This window comes from Micromys minutus (genome assembly GCF_963924665.1).
Source record: "Micromys minutus genome assembly, chromosome: 28".
Lineage (NCBI taxonomy): Eukaryota > Metazoa > Chordata > Mammalia > Rodentia > Muridae > Micromys > Micromys minutus.
In genome coordinates, this window is record NC_137963.1 from 15,185,724 (window position 1) to 15,207,090 (window position 21,367).

The 21,367-nt window shown below is 43.3% G+C and overlaps 1 protein-coding gene across 2 annotated transcripts in view; it reads left to right on the forward strand.

The window, feature by feature from the left end:
• Window positions 1–21,367, forward strand: part of TNC (tenascin C) — an 87,256-nt gene that overhangs the window by 28,662 nt on the left and 37,227 nt on the right. The window contains exons 4-12 of one of the 2 annotated variants that reach the window (XM_080940275.1): window positions 884–1,147; window positions 2,000–2,115; window positions 2,811–2,967; window positions 6,754–7,023; window positions 7,915–8,100; window positions 8,370–8,459; window positions 10,461–10,724; window positions 17,164–17,433; window positions 17,953–18,225. In XM_080940275.1, the coding sequence (XP_080796401.1) occupies window positions 884–1,147; window positions 2,000–2,115; window positions 2,811–2,967; window positions 6,754–7,023; window positions 7,915–8,100; window positions 8,370–8,459; window positions 10,461–10,724; window positions 17,164–17,433; window positions 17,953–18,225 (1,890 nt within the window). The remainder of the gene's footprint in view (window positions 1–883; window positions 1,148–1,999; window positions 2,116–2,810; window positions 2,968–6,753; window positions 7,024–7,914; window positions 8,101–8,369; window positions 8,460–10,460; window positions 10,725–17,163; window positions 17,434–17,952; window positions 18,226–21,367) is intronic. The other variant, XM_080940276.1, reaches the window with a different exon arrangement.

The window sequence follows — 21,367 nt, forward strand, 5'->3', positions numbered from 1 at the left end:
AAGAGTCTGGTTAGACAAACCCTATAAGACTAACTCACAGGGAACCAAGATGATGTGACACTTTTCTGTGCCCTGGTGTAACTCTGAGCTAAGGGCCCAAAAAGTGGAAAAGTGTCACACACACAGTGTCGAAAACAACACTGTTGGCCAGGGACATCAACAGGAAGGCAATGGACTAACGGATTATACAAAGCTACTGGTGGAGCAAGTTTGCAAACCCAGCTCCGACAGAGGCTGAGGCAAGATCTCAAATTCAATGCCTGCCTGAGCCGTAGGGAACATTTGAGATCAGCCTAAGCTAGATGATCAGAAAAGGTTGTACGGTATTCTCAGAGAATTAACAAAAATATTTTTAAAGTAAAAAGAAATAGAGGAGAAAAATTTTGTTGCAGGGAAAGTGACAAACCTCTTTTAAATATTTTTTTAGACTTACTTATTTTATGTGTATTAGAGTTCACCTTGAATGTATATATATGAGCCACCTGTGAACCTGTTTACACACTCTTGTTAAAAGAGGATATCAGAGTCCCTGGAACTGGAGTTATGGGTGCTTGTGAATCATCACTTGGATACTGGGGATGTATCCCTGGTCCTCTGCAAGAGCAAAAATGCTCTTAACCACAGCCTAATCTTTCCAGCCTTTTGATTCACAGAACTTGTACCTAGTATGCATAGCTCCCTGGGTTCAAACATCACAAGGACAGAAAAGATGGGTCTCAGTAGGGCTCTGGCTGAGTTCAGAAGGTTGGGAACAATGTGTTTTAAGAATAGACAACTTCCGACCTCTATTCCAAAGAGTAGAAGAGAATTGTCCAGGGAGTTAAGCCTATAAGGTTCTACAGGTATACTCTTGACATCCAATATCCTCTCTTATTCCTCTCAGTGTCCCCTCCCAAAGACCTTATTGTGACGGAAGTAACAGAGGAGACTGTCAATCTGGCGTGGGACAATGAGATGCGGGTCACTGAGTACCTCATTATGTACACACCCACCCATGCTGATGGCCTGGAGATGCAGTTCCGTGTGCCCGGGGACCAGACATCCACCACCATTCGGGAGCTAGAGCCAGGAGTGGAGTACTTCATTCGTGTGTTCGCCATCCTGGAGAACAAGAGGAGCATCCCTGTCAGTGCCAGAGTTGCCACCTGTGAGTAGGCAGAGGACTCTGTGTAGACTCGCCTAACCCTGGCCCAGCTGTGTAGCACTCTGTACACCTTAAGGGCCCAATATAGACTAACACACTTCACCCAATAAGACAAAAGCAATTGCTAACCCCATGTATAGAATGGGAAAACTGAGACCAGATAGTTCATTATCTCTTCTCAATTCCCACAGCTAACAAAGGTGAAGTTGGGCTTTTACCTGGGAAGCCTTAGGAGATTAGATCTTAACTTCCTTACCACTATTGTATGGAGTTCCAGTCTGTTGAATTCACTGTCTGTTTCAGGTTGTTCCTTTAAGAGTCAGTATAATTACCTTCATGCCTGAGAAGCAAGCTGTGGCTAGAAACTGGCCCTTATTTGCTTAATAACAACCTTGGTCTCTTCTTACTGAGTGTGCACTGCATGCCAAGAGCTAGGCCAGCAGACTTCACGGAATGTATCACTCAGTCCTTGGTGCATTCCCAAGGGCAGACACAGTTACCATCTTCTCCTGGGAAAAGAACTGATCTCCGGGCTTTGTGTAACCCTTGTCCAAAGCCACAGTGTTAGTGGTGGTGGGTTAAATGCTGATCTAGGTTCTTCTGATTCCAAATTTTATGCATGCTTTGTTAGTGCAACCATATGAAATTGTAAATAAGCAGTCATATGATTGGTCATGATAAGGGCTTTCATATTTTCTCACAGTAGACCACATGCCAGAAGAACCTTTAAGTAGACCCCAGATTTGGTTACTAGCCTCAAAAACAGCTGTCTACTATAGGTTTAGTGTATCACTAGCTGTGTGATTACCCAGGATCTTGCTCTTCCTTATACCCTATTTGTGCTGTTCCTTACAGATTTGCCTGCACCTGAAGGCCTAAAATTTAAATCCATCAAGGAGACATCTGTGGAAGTAGAGTGGGACCCTCTAGACATTGCTTTTGAAACATGGGAGATCATTTTCCGAAATATGGTAAGAAGCTCCCTAGAGAAGAAGTCTTTGAGATAGGAGATCTACAAGGTAGTCAAAAGTTCCTGCAGCTTCTAATGTTGCTTGGTTTCCTCAGATTTGAGTGGTAGACTGGGAACTATCGCTTTGTGTGGTCACTTATGTATTTGAGTGTTGTTGATGTCTTCCTTGCTATTAATAAGTGGAGAAGTCTAGCTTTAAGGGACAAGAGTCCAGACAAATGCAAGTAAGGTCATCTATAGGTACCAACTTGCAAATCTCTATTTGGGGAAACAGAAACAGAACGAGTCTCTCCTATACAGTATTTCCCAAATATGAGTACATCTTCCCAGGACGCAAAGATTAGGTACATCAGTTTTCTGGTTGTAACCCAGGCTCTGTTCCCAGTTATTTTGGGACAATCCACCAAGGTCTCTGATGTCGACTGATGCCTTGCTGAAGAAAGGGTTGAGCTGTGGCTCTCACATTATGCCACTTAACAGGGACAGGGTAAGTGTAGGTATCTAGAGGAGGAATAAATGAACTCAAGAGGCAGCTTTCTTATCTCTGTACTCTCAGCATCCAGCTACCCAATCTGCTGCGCTACACATGAGGCACCTAATGAGTAAACTAAACAAGAAGCAGAAACAAATGAAGAAGCATGAAGATGCATGGCTGTCCTCCCCTCTGAGTTTTAGCCCTGTGTTTCTATCTTACAGAACAAAGAAGATGAGGAAGAGATCACAAAAAGCTTGAGGAGGCCAGAGACCTCCTACCGCCAAACTGGCCTTGCCCCTGGCCAAGAATATGAGATATCTCTGCACATTGTGAAAAACAACACTCGAGGCCCTGGCTTAAAGAAAGTGACCACAACTCGTGAGTACCAGCCAAGACCTATGATAGAACTGATGCTGTCTCTTTGCACCTTCTAGATAATAGCATGCCCTCTGACACCGCACCTACACCAGTGAGATTCTGCTTACTGATACAAAGTCCATATGCAGCACCCTAAGTGGTAACTCAGCAGGTTTATGATTTGGACTCGGGCTCAGCTGTGTGATGCTTGTCCTTGACGAGATCACCTGTGCATCTTTTGTGACCAGACTGCTTGGCCTAGAATGGCCCCAGTCAAGAAGGTCACCTGTCATCCTTGCTGTTGTCATCAAGGCTATTCTAGACTCTGGGATGTGATCTAGGATAACAGAAGGTATGGAAGGAGACACTGTCTCAATAAAATGGAAGTAAAGCAAATTGAGACAGTGATTTTCTATCTGTGGGGCCTCGTCATCTGGTTAGCGTGGGGCTGTTGGCATGGCTGTTGAGTAGACTCATAACTGATGTTTCCATTGCTCCTGTTAGAGCAAATTCTCAAGCCAGGCCCCATGCATCCCCTCTCTGAAGATTCTAAAAGACACATTCTCAGGATGGTAGATGCAGAAAAGGTAACCATGGAGACTATCACAAGTCCTCTACCATATCAGCTCATATAATACTAACGCCCCTCCCATGGCAGAGGTGAGGTGTGAGTGAATGGCACTGCATGAAGACTAGTGAGTACGCCTTGGAGAAGTTGAGTCACTTTAACATAATGTAGGAGAGACAGTCATGGTCATGACTCTAAGCACAGCTGAGGAAAGGAGAAAGAAGGATACCCAAAGCTTGCTGGCCAGGTCAACTCTAGCCAAAGACCCCAGCTCAAGGAGTAAGGTGGACACTCCAAGAAATGAGGCCTAAGGTTGACCTCTGACCTACAGATACATTCACACATATACTCACATACAACCTTTCACACACATATACACATCCAAACACACACACACATACATACACACACAAATGTATACTCACATATAAACACACACTCACAAACACACACAACTTTCAAAAATCCACGCACGTTCACACACAGTCTCACAGACACTTTCAAAACACACACACACATACACACTCATACACCTTTCACTTGATACTAATGTCCTTAGAAATTCTCAGGGTGGAGTAGGATTTAATAAACTAGAGACTTCTGTGGGATAGAACTGAATGTATAATTGTTCTAAGAGAAAACAATTTTACAGAAACAAGATATAGGAGGAATGGAGAAAGTGATCCTGCATTGGCATTTGGTGGGAAAAACATGTGCCAACTCTAAGGAATCAACTCTTGTTGGCAGGAGGTTACTGGGAAATTTAAATCTGTTGATGAGTGACAAGAAGGAACATCTTGCACTTAGGTGCTTATACATTTTGCATAGCTCAGGCCAGTACACAGGACTGTCTCCTTCATAAGCAAATGTTTTCCATCATCCTGACAACGGATCTCTGTGGTAGGTAGGAGGCAGGTACTGACAGGAAAAAAATCATTAGATCACCAGTAAGGCAGAGAGAAGATCAAGGAAATGCTTATCCACTGGAGGGAAAGCACGATGAAGAGACAAATGGCATTTCTTTTACCTGCCCTTTGCTCTTTAATCCTAATTATTTGAGGCCTGGCTGCTTTGTATTCCGCTTATAAAGGGACAAACACCCAGCCTTTGAAGTTCCAGAATGTGTAAATACCAGCACTAATGGACACTTACTTTGCTGCTCCTTTTGTGAATATCTCTGGGGATTTTTGCAGAATGAAAAGACCTTAACTTTTTGGTCCCAGACATGTTTGATTCCTTCTCTCTGGCACCTCATCAAGGTTTATTGTGATCATTCTAGACACATAAATGCTGGCAAGATCGATCATCCTGTAGTGGTGAAAGGGTGCGGTGGTCCTGAGTTTAAGTTCCACCTTACCCTTCTCTGTCACTTTGGAATATCCTACTTCGTTAAGCCTTGGTTCCAACACTCAGAAAACTGTGCTCATAGCATCTTTCTCGTCAAGTTGTCTTAAGCATGAGGCACAGATGGCACAACACCATGGGATGTGATCAGTAGAGAGTAAGATCAATCTTCACTACATTGGGGTTTTCAGTATCCCTAACCACACCCCAATCTCCTTGGCAGTTTAAGTGGCTTTGTGGCTGCCAGCTGTGAGAATGTAAAGCAGTGTCGCCGTTCAGGACATAGCATCATTTTCATGGTGTGTTTTGTGGATTCATTGACCACTAGCTGATATGTAACCACTTGGACATCAAAAATGGACCACACGGCATCCTCACGATCTATCAAAACATTGGTCCTTTTCCCATACGCTGCATGAATCCCAGATACTTCCATTTAAAAGCACTTACTGGATGGATGCTGAAAAATAGACTAAACTGCTTTTAAAGATAAAACACACATTAAATGCCCAGGGTGACCTGAGGAACTTGAAGACCAAACATCCATTTTCTGAGTGAATAAATAAATGAATAAATGAATGAATGAATGAATGAATGAATGAATGAATGGCCCAGTCTGAATGTAATCTGTAAGGGTCCACAATTCACCAAAGAACTAATGACACCCAAAACTCAAATAGTATTTAAAGCAAAGAATGTTTTATTGGGCAGAAGTTCAGATGCTGGGGTCTCCCATTACCAAAATAGAGAGACAACCAATTGAGCTTTTGGGCTTGATTTAAAACACATTGGAATTCTTGGGTAGATGAGCTTTATCTCACTCTTTCTCTAGGCATTCCAGAACCATTATGGGGCATGAAGGCTGGAGCCTGTGGGGTGTTTTGGTTGGTTGTTTTGTTTGTTTGTTTGTTTCCTCTTAGTAATTGACTTGCCTGGGTCTGTCTCGTTCTTAGGCCTAGTCAGCTTAACTGCCAATTTGAATTCTGTCATGGAATCAGCCTAGCCTTCTCAATCAAACTGTAAAAACATCTGAGACAAGATAGTGAGACAAGTACTCTGTCACAAAACTTCCTCAGGGCAGCAGGAGCTATAGGGAGGAAGGTGTGCATACCTGGTTGATGGGAAAGGCTTAGAGGAAAAGGGAAATCTCAGAAGACAAACAAAGGAATAGGCTTATAGAGACCAGGAGATAAGGAAGCATGAAATCCAGGTAGATGGGATAGGAAGTGAATTTAATGAGACGATACAGGAACTCCAGAATGAGAACAAAACAGGCAGCGCTTGAAACAGCAATGACTCGAGCCCTAGTTCTTTTTGTCAAAAACTACTTGGAGGCTGGCGAGGTGGCTCAGCTAGGGTAAGGGAGCTAGCTCATTGTCAAGCCTGATAATCTGATTCATCACCAGGTCTCTCGTAGTAGAAGAGAACCAACTCCAGAAGAAGTTTTCCTCTAAACATCGCATGTAGGTTATGCATGGACATGCAACACACACACACACACACACACACACACACAGAGAGAGAGAGAGAGAGAGATACATAAAGAGAGACATGTACATAGACACACTGACGGACACACATAGACACACAGACACACACACAGCAGTGAAGGAAAGGCTTCCATCATGGTTCTGTTGTGTGCCAGGCTCCGTTTTAAATGATTTATAAGCTTTCTCTGCTTTACTCTTTGAAAAGTAAGAGTGAAAGCCCTCCAGGCAGATATCACAGTCCCTCCTTTTAGCTTGCCACGTCAAAACTGAGGCTCCCAAGGGCAAGAGAAAGTAAGAGGTCATTATGAATCAAATGTCTACTGTGGTCTGCTGCAGAGCCCCCCCCCACTATGCTCAGCCCTTCTGCTGGCCTTGACCCTGTGCCTTCCCCTTTGTTGGTCACAGGCCTGGATGCCCCCAGCCATATTGAGGTGAGAGATGTCACAGACACAACAGCACTGATCACCTGGTTCAAGCCCTTGGCTGAAATTGATAGCATTGAGCTCTCCTATGGCATCAAGGATGTGCCTGGAGACCGTACTACCATCGACCTCACACACGAAGACAATCAGTACTCCATCGGGAACCTGAGACCTGACACGGAGTATGAGGTGTCCCTCGTCTCCCGAAGAGTGGACATGGCAAGCAATCCTGCCAAGGAGACCTTCATCACAGGTGAGGCATGCCCTGCTGTCAGGTGAGGAAAAGACAGGGTACCAATTCTGCCCTGCTCCATCTATGATGTCCTCCAGGCCCAAGATGGCCAAGGGCCTTTCCATCTCTGTGCATTCATTTTAGATAGTAATTTGTGACTTTTTCAAAGAAAGGGGGTCTAAGTAACCTTCTAGAACATGCCCGCATGTGCTTGTATGTGTGCATGTATGAGAGATTGAGAAACGGGAAAAAGAGGAAGAGTAGAGAAAAGAGAAAAGGGAGGGGCTAGTCTGATAGTCTCACACAAAATTTCTGGTTAAAATGTAATGACTCTTTATCTCTGTTTTTTTAAACAAAGTTGTTTAATTTAAAAAAAAATAAAAATACATATACATAAAACAGTAATATATAAACAGATTATGTACATTATACACAAACTGTATATAAGCTCCCAGATATTAAGATATTAAATATATTCATATTATATACTAAAAATGTAATGACCCCATGGGTAAAGAAATTGATACCTTAGCAGGTGACATTACCTCAAAGGTGTGCAAATGTCAATTATCTATCCCATACACGCTTTACAGGAGTTTGGTAAGCCCCAGGTGATCAGCACTAAGTTATTAAAAATACATTGATTCAACAGAACAGTTTCCCTACCCAGTCTTATTTGGTGGGGAAGGGGCTTCTCCGTCTTCAGACCCAGAAAGTGAAATAAATGCCACCTATCAGTTGTCAAGAAAGGAGCTGGACCTGTGCTCTTTAACTGTGTATAACAGTTACATGAGACAGGGGCTTCAGGGGAGTCCTGAAATTTCTGTCCATAGGCAGGTGTCCTTTGAATCTCATTGAAATGTCACATTTTAGAGATCTATAATGCCAGTCTTCCCTTTTCCTCCTCAATAGGCCTGGATGCTCCCAAGAACCTCCGCCGTGTCTCGCAGACAGACAACAGCATCACCTTGGAGTGGAGAAATGTCAAGGCAGACATTGACAGTTACAGAATTAAGTACGCACCTATCTCTGGAGGTGACCATGCTGAGATAGATGTCCCAAAGAGCCAGCAAGCCACAACCAAAACCACTCTCACAGGTGAGCCCTAACCCAGCAGTGAGGTGGCGCCACTCTGAAGGACAGGAGTCTGCAGCCTTGTGTCTCTATATGGCAACCTAAAGAGAGAATAAAATAACCCAAGCTTCCCTCTGTCCATTCTTTTCACTGTGACTGCATCAAGTTAGTCAGTAGAAGGTGATGGTCACACAAGATTTACAGTGACCAGGGGCCAGTCTGTGGTCATTTTTAAAGTCTTCTGAGAGCCTGCCTTCCACTAGGCTGATCCCAACCCGCATTCTCCCTTTCAGGTCTAAGGCCGGGGACTGAATACGGGGTCGGTGTTTCTGCTGTGAAGGGACACAAGGAGAGCGATCCAGCGACCATCAATGCGGCCACAGGTGAGGGGCACGGTAATTCTAGGATGGCTGACGTACACTGAACGGGGCAGACAGGATGATGAGAAAGGTTTGCTTACATCAGAGGAGAAATGGGCCTCTGGTGGGGCCCAGATGTCTACATTTAAAAGAACAAAAGCAGAAAGCATACACTGACTTCTAAGGGGACTACCCTAGCACAACTCTCTGCAGAGGAAAGACAATGGAGGAATTTGAAGGAAAAATCAGAAACGGACTTTAGAGTATGCCTGTTGTTTTATTTTGTCAACCTAGTCCTTTAAAGTGAGCCCATTTAGTTGGTACATATATGACAGTTTTCCCCTTAGCACTTGAGAAAACACGTCCATAGGGCAGGTAGTTAAATAAACGTATAGATACCACAGCCCCATGGCTATCATGGCATCCTGTAGTGCCAGTCTTGGGTGAAGACTACCTAGGGCTGAAGGACTGGGGGCTGTTGCTTCCTTCCTAATGCCTTTTTCTGAAAGACACATATTTCACAAAGAAAACGTCCCCTATGGCTCCCTGAAGCTTCCCCTGGATCTCTCCGCACTGTGAGGAGAGGAGAGGCAGGCTGTGTGTGAGACGGAGGTCAGACTTAATGGGGGTTCCTTGGGATGCAAAAGGACACACTGTGACTTTGAGATAAGTGTAGATTCACATGCAGTTCACGGGAGAGCAGTCAGAGGCAGTGCTGCCCCCTTCACTTCGTTTCCTTCCAAGTAACGATTGCATGAATACAGAAAATTCACTACTGGATACAGTCTCTCAGCTTTAGATTTCAGGAGTGTTACATGTGTGTGTGTGTGGGGGGGACTGTGTGAATGTGTATGTGTTGTGTATATGTCTCTGTGTGTATGGATAAGTCTGTGTGTGTGTGTGCATATGTGTCTCTGTGTGTATGTGTCTGTAAATATATCTGCATATGTATGTGTATCTGTATATATATATATCTGTCTCTCTCTCTCTCTCTCTGTGTGTGTGTGTCTGTGTGTCTGTGTGTATGTGTGTGTCCTGTATATTTCTCTCCATGTGCATGTATGTGTATATGTATGAATGCCTGTGTATGTGTATATGTCTCTCTGTGTGTACGTATGTGTCTGGGTGTGTATGAATATGTCTGTGTATATGTCTGTGTGTATGTGTCTGTGTATATGTATATGTCTGTGTGTGTGTGTGTGTGTGTGTGTGTGTGTGTGTGTGTTCTGGACATTTCATCACACGTAGGTTTGTAAGAGCATGAATAACAGAGACTCAGAATCATTTCACTGCATCCTGAGAACCACATTGGAATATCCCACAATAACCTTGCCCTTTATATAGAGCCCTGGACATTTACTTAGCATCCTTCATCACGCTGTAATTTTCCCATTTTACAGATATTAACTAAGTAAAATGTATCAGCTTCTACAACAAAATGCATTAGGTTGGGTAACTTTACGAAGAAAAAGAATCTCTTACTCACAGTCTTAGGGCAGAGAACAAGGTTTAAAGGGTCAGAAAATACAGTGACTATTGAGTACATTCTATTTTGTCCATTGAGACTTCTTCTGTCTTTGCCAGGTCTTCAGGTGACATGCGGGACTGGGGTCTTTCTGGGATCTCTGTTGTTAGGCACTGAACCTAACTACAGGGCCTGCTGATAAGCCCCACATCTAAAAGGCATACTTTGGGGCATTAGGATTCAACATATTATTGGTTTTAAGTGGATACAGTGTACAGTCTATAGCTAAATAACATATCATGTTTTGAAAGTGGCTTTTGTTCTTTAGCAATATGGAGACCAACAGTCTGTCTCTTGGAAGTGCTTTGTTAAGTAGCATTTCATAGTTTGGATGAACCACTGCATATTATTTTTAATTTTTCCCAAATCCCAAAAGGTCGTGTATAACATCACCTGTCTATAATAAGTGAGGTCAGCAAGGTGACTGTCCTGCAGGTACAGGATTCCTCCAGGAGTCCTAGTGCTAGCAGCCTAAAGATGTCTCATCCTTCTCTCTCCAGAAATCGATGCACCCAGGGACTTACAGGTGTCTGAAACCACACAAGACAGCCTGACTTTATTCTGGAAGACACCCCTGGCCAAGTTTGATCGTTACCACCTCAACTACAGCCTGCCCACCGGCCAGCCAGTGGAGGTTCAGCTGCCAAAGGATGCCACCTCCCATGTCCTGACAGACCTGGAGCCAGGGCAAGAATACACTGTCCTTCTCACTGCTGAGAAGGGCAGACACAAGAGCAAGCCTGCACGTGTGAAGGCATCCACAGGTGAGTCACCCTGAGCTCCCCAGGCCCTCTGCTAACTCTGGGTGGTAGCTCTGAGTCAGCTAAGCTTGTCAGGAGTGTGATGCCCAGACGAGAAACAGGCTCCTTTCTCTCCTCATGTAGTTTTCTCTGCTACACTGAAATGGCAGCTTCCTTGTCAATCATGAAGATTGATGTTTGCTCCTGTCAGTCAACTGATTGAAGCAAGTTTCCTCGTGGAGAAATGCTGCTTTCTAAGCGATTCTAACTAGGAGAATGTAAATTGGGAGCTGTGTTTGTCCCGTCTCTTGTTGCTGTTTAATTTGTGCTCCATGTATTCTTTACATTTCTTATTTCTCATTTTTAATCTAATGACAGCTTACTTTTCATTGTTTTAAAGATGCCCAGGATGTTGGATGTTATTGCTTAAGCATCTGCCTTGAAATGTTTTTATTCCAGCTCTCTTGCCCTCCTCAGCATCACCCAGGAGAACTGCATTTGGTCCAGAGCCTACCTACCTCAGCGCCTTCTCACTTTCCTTTATTTCTAGTCATGAAGAGTCTCCTGGTTCCCCCTGGTTGATCCCAGGTCCCTTCCAGCCCTCTTAGCCTGCTCATCCACCAATCTTCTTTCCTGTCACTTTAATTCAGGGACTGAACTGAAGAGAGGATCTGGGGATAGAAACGGTTCTTCCTATATGAAAAATGACACATTCAATTTTAGCCACCAAGTTTTCAGATCGTTTGGGTTTTCGCAACTGATGGTCTTGGCTTCCAATTTCATTAGCATGCATGTATGCAACTACCGCATGCACTACACTGTGCTGGTGTTTGAAGAAAAGTGCATCAACATGATCATCATAGCCTGGCTGATTCCTTCTCAGAGTCTCTGGAGAAAACTAGAAGCTGGGAATATCAGATATCAGGATGTTCAGGGATCACTAGCGCTGCTCACATAACACATGTCACCCAGCTGGCCCTCGGTAATCTGAAAGAGAATGACAATGAGGCAATTTAGAAAAGTCTTGCAGGGCCCGAGATATCTATTAATATCTTCAACTAAATACAAGATAATTTTCAAATGTCAGTCTCCTCCATGAAATTGATCTGCCGCCAAGTAGTACAAGAGAAAGCATAATTGTTTCAAATTGTTGAGGATCCAGGCTGCTTACTCTATTTTTTTTTTTTTTTTTTTTTTTTTTTTTTTTTTTAGGGTTTAGCTCCTATTCTCAAAATGAGGTCAATCACAACATGGCTGCTACAATCCTACCATGAGATCTCTATTCTAGACAATAGAATGGAGGTAGAGTCACAGCTCCAAACCATGGCTCTTTCTAAAGATTTTATCAGTCGTTTCTCTCTACATGTCATTGGCTGTTTTTAAATAACATGAGAAAGCTAGTCTCCTACCAGAACATGCCACTGTGAAGTCACAGGCATTTTTAAGGAACATAGAAAAATTTGTGAGACAAAAGGACAGTCTTTAATCAAGTAGAAAATGAGAACTATGGTTAATTCTGGGAACAGTGTAGGTTGTTTCCCAATGAGCTGTGGGATGCTGAGGTTGTCGGGATGTTTGTAAGGAAAAGTTCAACAAAGATAGGGAAATAGAATCAAAGGGAGTCAGCTCTTATAGCCCAACTTCAATCATCCACCCTTTCATGAGGAACCAGACATGTAAGAAAAGACCAAATTCTCTCCTTGCTCCTTCTCTCCCTCTTCTACCCTTTCCTCTTTCACAAAGTCATTAGTTAAACCCTCAGGAGGAGGGAACTCCCCCACCCTTACATCTCTAGAGTCAAAGGCAGATGTTACAAGATTAGCATCTTATCTGAGGATGTTACAGGAAAGTAGAGAACTGGTGGTCCTCGTGCAATTTCTTCAAGGAATCCCCATTCCACAGTAGTGGTCCAAGTCTAGATGTCCTCTATGAAGTGGCACCATATTGAAAGTATAGTTGATCTTCCTACCCTTCATACCTTAACCTGTGCTCTACAAAAAAATCAAACTTGTACAAAACAGCACCTTTGCATGGACTGGGTGGCCCATCAGTCTGGCTTCTCTTGCCTTGCTTCCACTCTTTGGCCATCACGTGGCTGTCCCTTTGTATGTTTTCCGAAAAACTGCCTCCACCACCAGGCCAGTGTTGCTTTTGTTATGTTCCTATTCTACCCCGTTTTCCACTCATCCTTCTTTCTAGTCTCATCCATTTTAAGTGTTATTCAGACCAAGGGCATTCTCTGAGCAAACTGTGAAATGTACCCCCTGGTCCACCCCTGATGCCACTCTAAGGTTCTATGACCACTTACTGACTTGAGGATGGGCAGTAACCACCTTATTGTCCCTGACCTCCTCCCACCAATGAGTAGATTATAGAGACAATTCCCTCTGTTTCCTGCTGCCTGCAGTACTTGGAACACAGCCAAAGTCAGGGCAAGCATTATGAACATCTGCAGAGAGCCAGCTTCTCCGGGGCCACTATTACCACATTGTGTCTTATCCTTTTTGTCATTCTCTGCTTTTAGCAGCTGGTTAGCATTCTTCAGGAGTAAGGGACAGAGTAGTTATTCCCTGGGAAATCTTTAAGGTAGTGTAATGGGGATGAGAAAAAGAGAGTAGGAAAGAGGAGAAAAAGAGAGGGAGACACATAAAAGGGATGGAGGATAAATAAAGGGGTATGTTCCCTTCCAGAACGAAAGGAAAGCAGTGTGGTTCAGCCTTATTCTCTTCTCCTGCCTCCTACTCCCAACTCTTCCATACTGTCCTCTCTATGTTCTTCTCTTTCTGTTTTTACATCCCCTTTAACTAACCTCTGCCTAAAGCCAAGATTATGAATACATTGTGAGCAAGAAGAGGAGGACAATAGGAAGGAGCCAAGGACCATGAGGCATATTTTCACAGCAACCCAAGAACTCTATTAAGTGTCTCATATGAATTTGGGAGGCAGGAAAAAAAATCAGGTTTTGTTTCTTACCACAGCTTCAGGAATTGAGAACATTTTGCCCCAATTTACCATTTTGATTTTCCATGGAGCAAACTAAAGTTTATTCAAATATTTCTCCTTTCAATGTACATTTATTTGATATAGCATAATTATATGCTATGAGTCAGACAGAATAGGGGGATAGTCAGGACAAAGAGAAACTAGAAACAGTGTGCTGCCGTGGGAAAGAAGGAACTAACATGCAAAGAATGTAGTTCTGCTGTTACAGAGGCATGAGGAGCCACAGCAGGACAGAGGCTGATCTCCATCATATATCTGATAAAGGGGACGAAGAGTTCAGAGGAGTCTCAGAAGAGGAGCTACTTACATGTGTCCTTGAAGAGCAAAAAAGGAGAAGTTCGAAGCTGGGGACAGTACAGTGTCCTTTCCAGCAGGGGGGAACAGCATCTGAGAGACTAACAGTCAAGGGATGTTCTGTAGACATCAAACAAGCTTAGCCCTGCTCTGTGTCCAAGTGGAAGAACAGCTTTTCTAAGGCTTTGGGACTTATGAAACAGCTGCAAAGCACAGATGTTCATGGGCTTTAGCTTTATTCTTGGTAGCTACTAAGAACCACCAGAAAGCTTCAAGGCAGCCAAGACTTAATATTTCGAGTATTTTATTCCTAGAAAATGAGTTTGGTGCCATTTGAAGCATTGTTACAGTATTCAGACTTGATTGCATCTTCCCCTTGCTATGAGAGATTCACTCTCACATACAAAGCTTACAAGGAAGTTTGAGCTCTGCATTCTGCCAGCCAGTTGTAACCACCATCTCTACACAATGGTGGGAATCCGAAGGGCTGAGTGCCTGGCCAGAAATTCCTTCCTGCAGCTGCTCAGCCCACCAGGAGCACAGATGACTGGAGGTTTTAGACATTCTGATTTCCTGGGCCCACTGACATTACTCAGAGGGTAGAATCCAAAGCACAGCTGGGAGAGAATGACAATGACCCTTTCATCTCAGCCTGTAGGAAAACAAGGGTGCAATCAGACAATGGGAACCCTTGGCTGCTGATGGAGTGAGTCCACAAGAATGTCATTCACCCCCAAAATGAAGTCAGCACTTAACGCACAGCTTCCTGGTCCCCGCTTCAAAAGTCCCCTGCTCCTGTCTTTATTCAGAGCACCTCTCCACTCTTCTAAGTTTATTGATGAAAGCATCACCTTCCACATTCCTAAGCATGCGTCTGGGGTCAGCTTGGCATGGTGTGCCAATAGCATTCATTGTCGATATGAACACACACCACTCACACGGAGCAAAGCCCTAGCTCTATCTTTCTTGATCTGCCTGTGTAAAAGAAGAGGGAAGGGTGGAGGAATCGATACCCAAAGAGGATGGAAGCTGAGCATCAATGGAAACAGCATTGTGGGATAGTTCTCCATACTGTGGGAAGAGGTGTGGGCGTCATGAAATAGGAGCCTCAGGGACACAGACAAACGTTGAAGTGCAGAGATGAAATGAGCCTAATGAAGAGTGTGGTGTGTTCTCCCTACTGTCTGTGCATCTGTGAGCACCTTAACAGCTTCGCCTGTGATGATCTCCTCCTCCTCCACATCAGGCCATTGTCCCTACATTGTCCCTACACTCTATGCAGCCTCTCATCTGAGATCCTTTTCAAGGGAAACAACATGATTACAGTCACAATTAGAGATAAGGCTTAATTCAATTCCCGGAGAGGAAAAATAGTTACTTCCTCCTCACCAACGGTACAAATTCTCAAGTCCATTGAAGTTTCTGATTAGTGGTTTTAGACAGGAGAAGGAAATAACTTTTTTTGTTTGATTTTTTAGTTTTGTTTATGTTTTTGTTTGTCTATTTGCTTGCTTAGATATCAATTTCTCTTACATTTCTTTACACATAAGGACTTTTAGAATACTTGAGAAAGGGAGACAGACTGAGGGCTGAGCTTACTTAAATCCCAACATTAATGATTTGGTCATGTTTGGAAGCCCTGCTTCTGGCCTCACAGGGGCCCACAGTGTTAAGGGTAACTTACCTCTCAGTGTCTCCCAAATCTGTACACTTGAGTTTAAAATCTTCTTCATGCATGGATACTTAAGAACTTAGAGATGTGCTCCAATAACATCAATTTGGGTTAAAAGAAGAATCAATGGCTGTAGTTCAGGATCAGGTGTTATGAATTAATGTTTTCTATACAAAGACAGATGATAAAGCCTCTAGACTTTGGAGACCAGGCCCAACCTTTCTGACAGTTAATTAGCCAGCCATGTTATCTCAATTTAAAAGCAGTCATCAACCATGTAGAAATGGGAAGGTGTGACTCTGTTCCACTAAAATTTCATTTCTAAAGCAAACAAATATGAATTTCATTTGGTTTCTGTAAGTCATAAAATGTCATTTTTTGGATTTCTTTTAACTGACTTCCAAGTGTAGAAACTGTATCAGCCTTCTTACTCTTAGATGTGGCCCCACTAATTTGCCCCAGCTTATGTACCCATATTCTTGGTCAAAATACATTTTAAAATGTTGACGCATTATAACTTTGTGCATGTGAGGTAATGTGGAAAACCTGGATGAAACAGATTTATAAAAGCAATGCTCAGACAACGTGCAAGCCAACCTTTTCAAGTTATAATAATGTTTTCACAGTCATATAGGGATCATTTGAAATCGACAGCCAAGTAAACAGAAAAATGATGTTTTCAGTTTTTTTTTTTTTTTTTTTTTTTTTTTTTTTCAAAAGAGAAAAGGCAGTCTGTGCCTTCCCGTTTTCAGGAACAGTTTCCAGAAAGATCCTTTGTAGGTCATGTAGAGACCATCTAAACTAAGCCCAGGCAAATGACCCCCTTGAAGCAGGTTCAGACAAGGGAGACTGTCCCGTGTTCCTGTGTCCTGGAGACAAAGATGATCCATCCTATTATAATAAAGCCTAATAAACTGCTTCTCTCAGGTTCCAATTAGCTGCTTTCCAGTTCTCAAGGAATGGCATTTCGAAAGCTTGCCACCTGTCTCAACTCAGCCTTACCAGTAATAGGCAATCCTATTATCCCTTACTTATCCGGAAACTCAGGAACTGAAAAGTCCACATTGAACTACCATGTCCTTCTAGGAGAGGCCAAGGCAGCACAAAGAGAAAAGAAATCTCAGCAGATCTATGGGGCTGCAAAGTACAGAGTGCTGGAAAAAGACCCAGAACAGCTTAGGCTAATTCCTTGTAGCGAAAACCACCTTGCAAACCGGAACACGAGTCCAGTTTTACCAGATGAGTCCAGTTTTCTCTAACACATGTAAACAAAAAAAAAAAAAAACATATTACCAAAAGAAAATCTCACTGGACAAAGGCAAGATCAGTGCTATACTAACTTACTTATTACATTTTGTGGGGACACTCCGCTGGATGTACAGTGACAGCATCTTGGTACAGATCCTATAGACTTTGGCCAATAGATGTGTTGGGTTCTTAAAAGGCAAGTGTTTGATGAATAGTAAAACTGACCTTGTCTCTATCATTGTTCAGAAGTCCCTTCCCTGGAAAATCTCACTGTGACCGTGGCCGGCTGGGATGGCCTCAGACTCAACTGGACTGCAGATGACCTGGCCTATGAGTACTTTGTCATTCAGGTACAGGAAGCCAACAAGGTGGAGACTGTTCACAACTTCACAGTACGTGGTAACCTCCGGACTGCAGACATCCCAGGCCTCAAGGCAGCCACTCCTTATAGAGTTTCCATCTATGGGGTAGCCCAGGGCTATAAAACACCAGTGCTCTCTGCAGAGACCTCCACAGGTACTTGCTTCCTTCATATTAAAGCTTCTGGTTTTCCCAACAGGAAACTGATCAAGGATAATCAGTCTTCATTGATTTTAGAATGGCTTTGTTCAGCTACCAGCTATAGTGTCATGGCGTCTGATGGTGGATAGCCAGGCCATCGAGTGAAATAGTTCCCAGGCTGTGTTAACAGTTCACATAAACAACACATTGCTGCTGTGTGGAACCCATCATCTGGAACAGTCCAAATAAACCAAGGATGGTGACCCCCCCACACTAAGGCCTGATTATGTGCTAGAGTCAAAAGGAAATCAGCCACAGAATAAATTCCTGAATTCTTTGAATTTGATAAACTAAGAAAGCAAATATTTCCCTACACCCCCCCCTCTTCTGCTGTTTCCAAGGTTTAAAAAATGTTGCACGAAGCATGTTTATCTAACAAATGTCATGTTTTCAGGGGATGTAAAACCTGCCCTTGTGTTCAGGACTTTGTTTATCTCACAATGACTTTTAAATGCATTCTTTGTCCTTCTCTAGGGAAAACGCCCGATTTGGGAGAGGTCACTGTGGCCGAGGTGGGCTGGGAAGCCCTCAAGCTCAACTGGACAGCTCCAGAAGGAGCCTATAAGAACTTTTTCATTCAGGTGCTAGAGGCTGACACGACCCAGATAGTCCAGAACCTCACAGTCCCAGGGGGACTGAGGTCAGTGGACCTGCCTGGGCTCAAAGCAGCCACCCGCTATTACATCACCCTTCGGGGGGTCACCCAGGACTCCAGCACGGCCCCTCTCTCTGTTGAGGTCTTGACAGGTATTTTAGACCCATTCACTCCTTTTCTCAAGTCTCTGCTTAAGAGGAATCCCATCTCTAAATGGGACATAGACTCTTCCATGTTGGGGACATACTAGTGAATCGCTTCTGCTTCTTTCCAAATATCTTATCCCTTATTTGGCCAGGTGTAAGTGAAAAATAAAACCACCCTGAGCTCATTTTAAGAATGCTCAAGAGCTTCCCAGAAACCTGGTGGTATATTAAGAATAGGAGCTTTGAGCAATTCCAAAAACTACCTTCCATTCCAAAAGGCTGAAAGAAAAACTTGGCTTCCATTCTAACAATTGGAATGTGCTCAGTGCTGAAGTAAGTCATGCATCCATAGTCAACACAAACTGAAGAGCTCATTCTGACTTCAGCCAAACCCCATCCTACCTGAACCCCAGAGCTCAGTTCCCTTCATAGTAACTTCATCCCTGAGTATTCTCATGCAGAGATGGTTCTAAATCTGGGAAGCTTTACAGTAATTGGGCTTAGACGGGATGTTCTCAAACTGGATTGGACCACACCAGACAGGACTTAGGACCAGTTTATCCACTTGAATCCAGTAGACTAGCCAGGTGGAATGGGCCTATTCTAGATTGCCTGTGCTCCATGGAAATCCTAGGCCTCAGGGCCGGTACTCCCTACACAGTCACCCTGCATGGCAAAGTCAGAGGCCTCCACACTAAATCACTTGCTGTAGAGGTCATCTCAGGTACATGACCATTCTGGACCAGAGATGTGATAGATGTTAGTCTGGTTGTTCTAGAATAGCAAAAATCTCTCATAGGTAGGTCTTACCTGATGGTTTGCAGGCAACATCAATCTGTGGCTTAGCAGGCCTGGGCTAGAATTCTGTATGACTGGCTGGATAAATTGCTTTGCAGCTCTGAGCCTTTTTTACTTGCCATTGAATTAAAAATAATACCCCTGCTTTAAAACGCTTCCATGAGCAATGGCTGGACTAAGAAATGATAGCCCTTGACAATAGCTCCATCATCTAGCTAAGTGAGTAGCTGTATTATTCAGGATCCTATAGAGAGACAGAAATTATAGAATAAATAACTATGAGATGTATTATGAAATACATATGGGACTTATTATGATAATATATATGTGTGGTTTATTAAAATGGCTTACAGGCTAATCCAAAAATGGCTTTCTACCAGCAGAAAGTCCAAGAATCCATGTTAGTTCATGAGGCTAGATGTCTCACGTGGTCTTTAGTATGCACAGCTGTCCTGAATAAGCAGGCCCTCATGTGACAAAAAGAATGGAGTTACTAGCAAGAGTGAGAGCACGCAGGCAGAGAGGGAGCCTCATTCTTCTTCGTGTTTTGGAAAGGCTGCCAATTTCACAAAGGCTACCAGCAGAAGGTGTGTGGCCCAGCTGAAAAGCAGTTCTTCCTACCTCAAAAAAGCTGGATTAAAAATGGATCTTCCTGTTGCAAAAGATGTGGATTACAAGTGGCTCTTCCCACTTCAAATAATTTAATTAAGAAAAAAAATCCCATAGGCATGACCAGCTTCTTGGGTTTTAGTTAATCCCAAGTGTAGTCAAGCTGATGACCAAGAATAGGCTTCAGAGTTGTAAACCCAACCTCAGTAAGACAAAGCACAGGCAGCAGGTTTGTGGTGCAGAAGAACAGAGCTTTCTGGAGAAATCTTTTCATGACTGCCCTCAGACACATGAAGTCATTTCCAATTCCTAGTCAGGTCTATTCAGATCTGGAAACGGATCTAGACATCTTATGCCAAACTCATCTAGGCCCATTTCTGAGTAAGAACCTTTCCAAGAAAGGACAGTACATTTAAATTCCATGTTTTTCATTTAAGATAAATAGGAAAAAATTCATCTCAGTCTCTGAAACACACTTGAAATATGCTGTTCCATCTATCACAGAAAGCTTTATGCTATTCTTAAGGGGTCAAGAACAGTTTCCAAGGAGAATGAAATGATAAAGTTTTGATGCAGAGCCTCTCTCCAGGTGCCTTGTATTTTGATAATGCCATAAAATTACATAATTCAAATGATCAGTTTTTTTCTGATTTCATAGACCAAGTGAACTTGCCCATTACTGTGAGGTACACACGTGCCAAATATAAAGAAGATGATTATGATCATTTACCTAAGTTGGCCAAGTTATCATTTTGCCTTATTCCTGGACTGGGCTAGATAAAACAAAGGTTGTCTGGGGTGTGTGGTCTAGGTTAGGGATGCTGATTGAACATTTATAGTCTGTAAGCCTTGCCGCAGCTGCCCAGCTCCTTTAGTAAATGGAATTTTCTAGTGAAGTCTTATGCAGCAGATAAACAGTTCTCAGCAAGTGCACCTGTGTCCCCAGACCTTCCCTTCCAGAAAACCCAGGTCAGTGTTGGGACATCTTCCTCAAAGGATCCCAGGACACTGAGGAACAAGAATTATACACTTAAAGAAGCTAGGATTTCTACAGCTTCTAACTCATGACCACTTCTGCTTTAGGAAGATGGATAAGGGTATACTTCAGTTTGTAAAAGGCTTGCCTCTCATGCTTGAGGCCCAGAGTTCGAGCCTTAGATCCTCATAAGGGTACAGAGGTATATTTATAATCTCAGCTGAGGAAATTGAAACAAGAGGATTATTGGAGAGTCAATCTAGCTGATTTGGTGTGATCCAGATGCAGTGAGAGACCCTGTCTGAAATTAAGGTTGGGAGTGATTGAGAAAGATATTTGATGCCAACCTCTGACCTCCTGCACACAACTGCATATATATTCTCTCTCTCTCTCTCTCTCTCTCTCTCTCTCTCTCTCTCTCTCTCTCTCACACACACACACACACACACACACACACACACACACACACACACACACACTTAGAGCCAAGACTGTATTGAATCCCAAACAATGAATTGTTCAGTGCCACAAAGCACACCCAAGACCCTTCTTACACATTAACACAAGACTGATAGTGGGACCTGCTTTGCATTATTTACCAAGCAACACAGAGTCACTCTTAACTCAAAGAAAGCGTGTTGATTTCACATAGCCTTGTTTTGTGGTGCAGCCATGCTTCATGCTAAGGGTTAAGGCAGTAGAAGACTAAGAGCCAAGCCAGGAATCTATTGTGTAACACCGTGTCCTTGAAAGTTGACAAAAGCT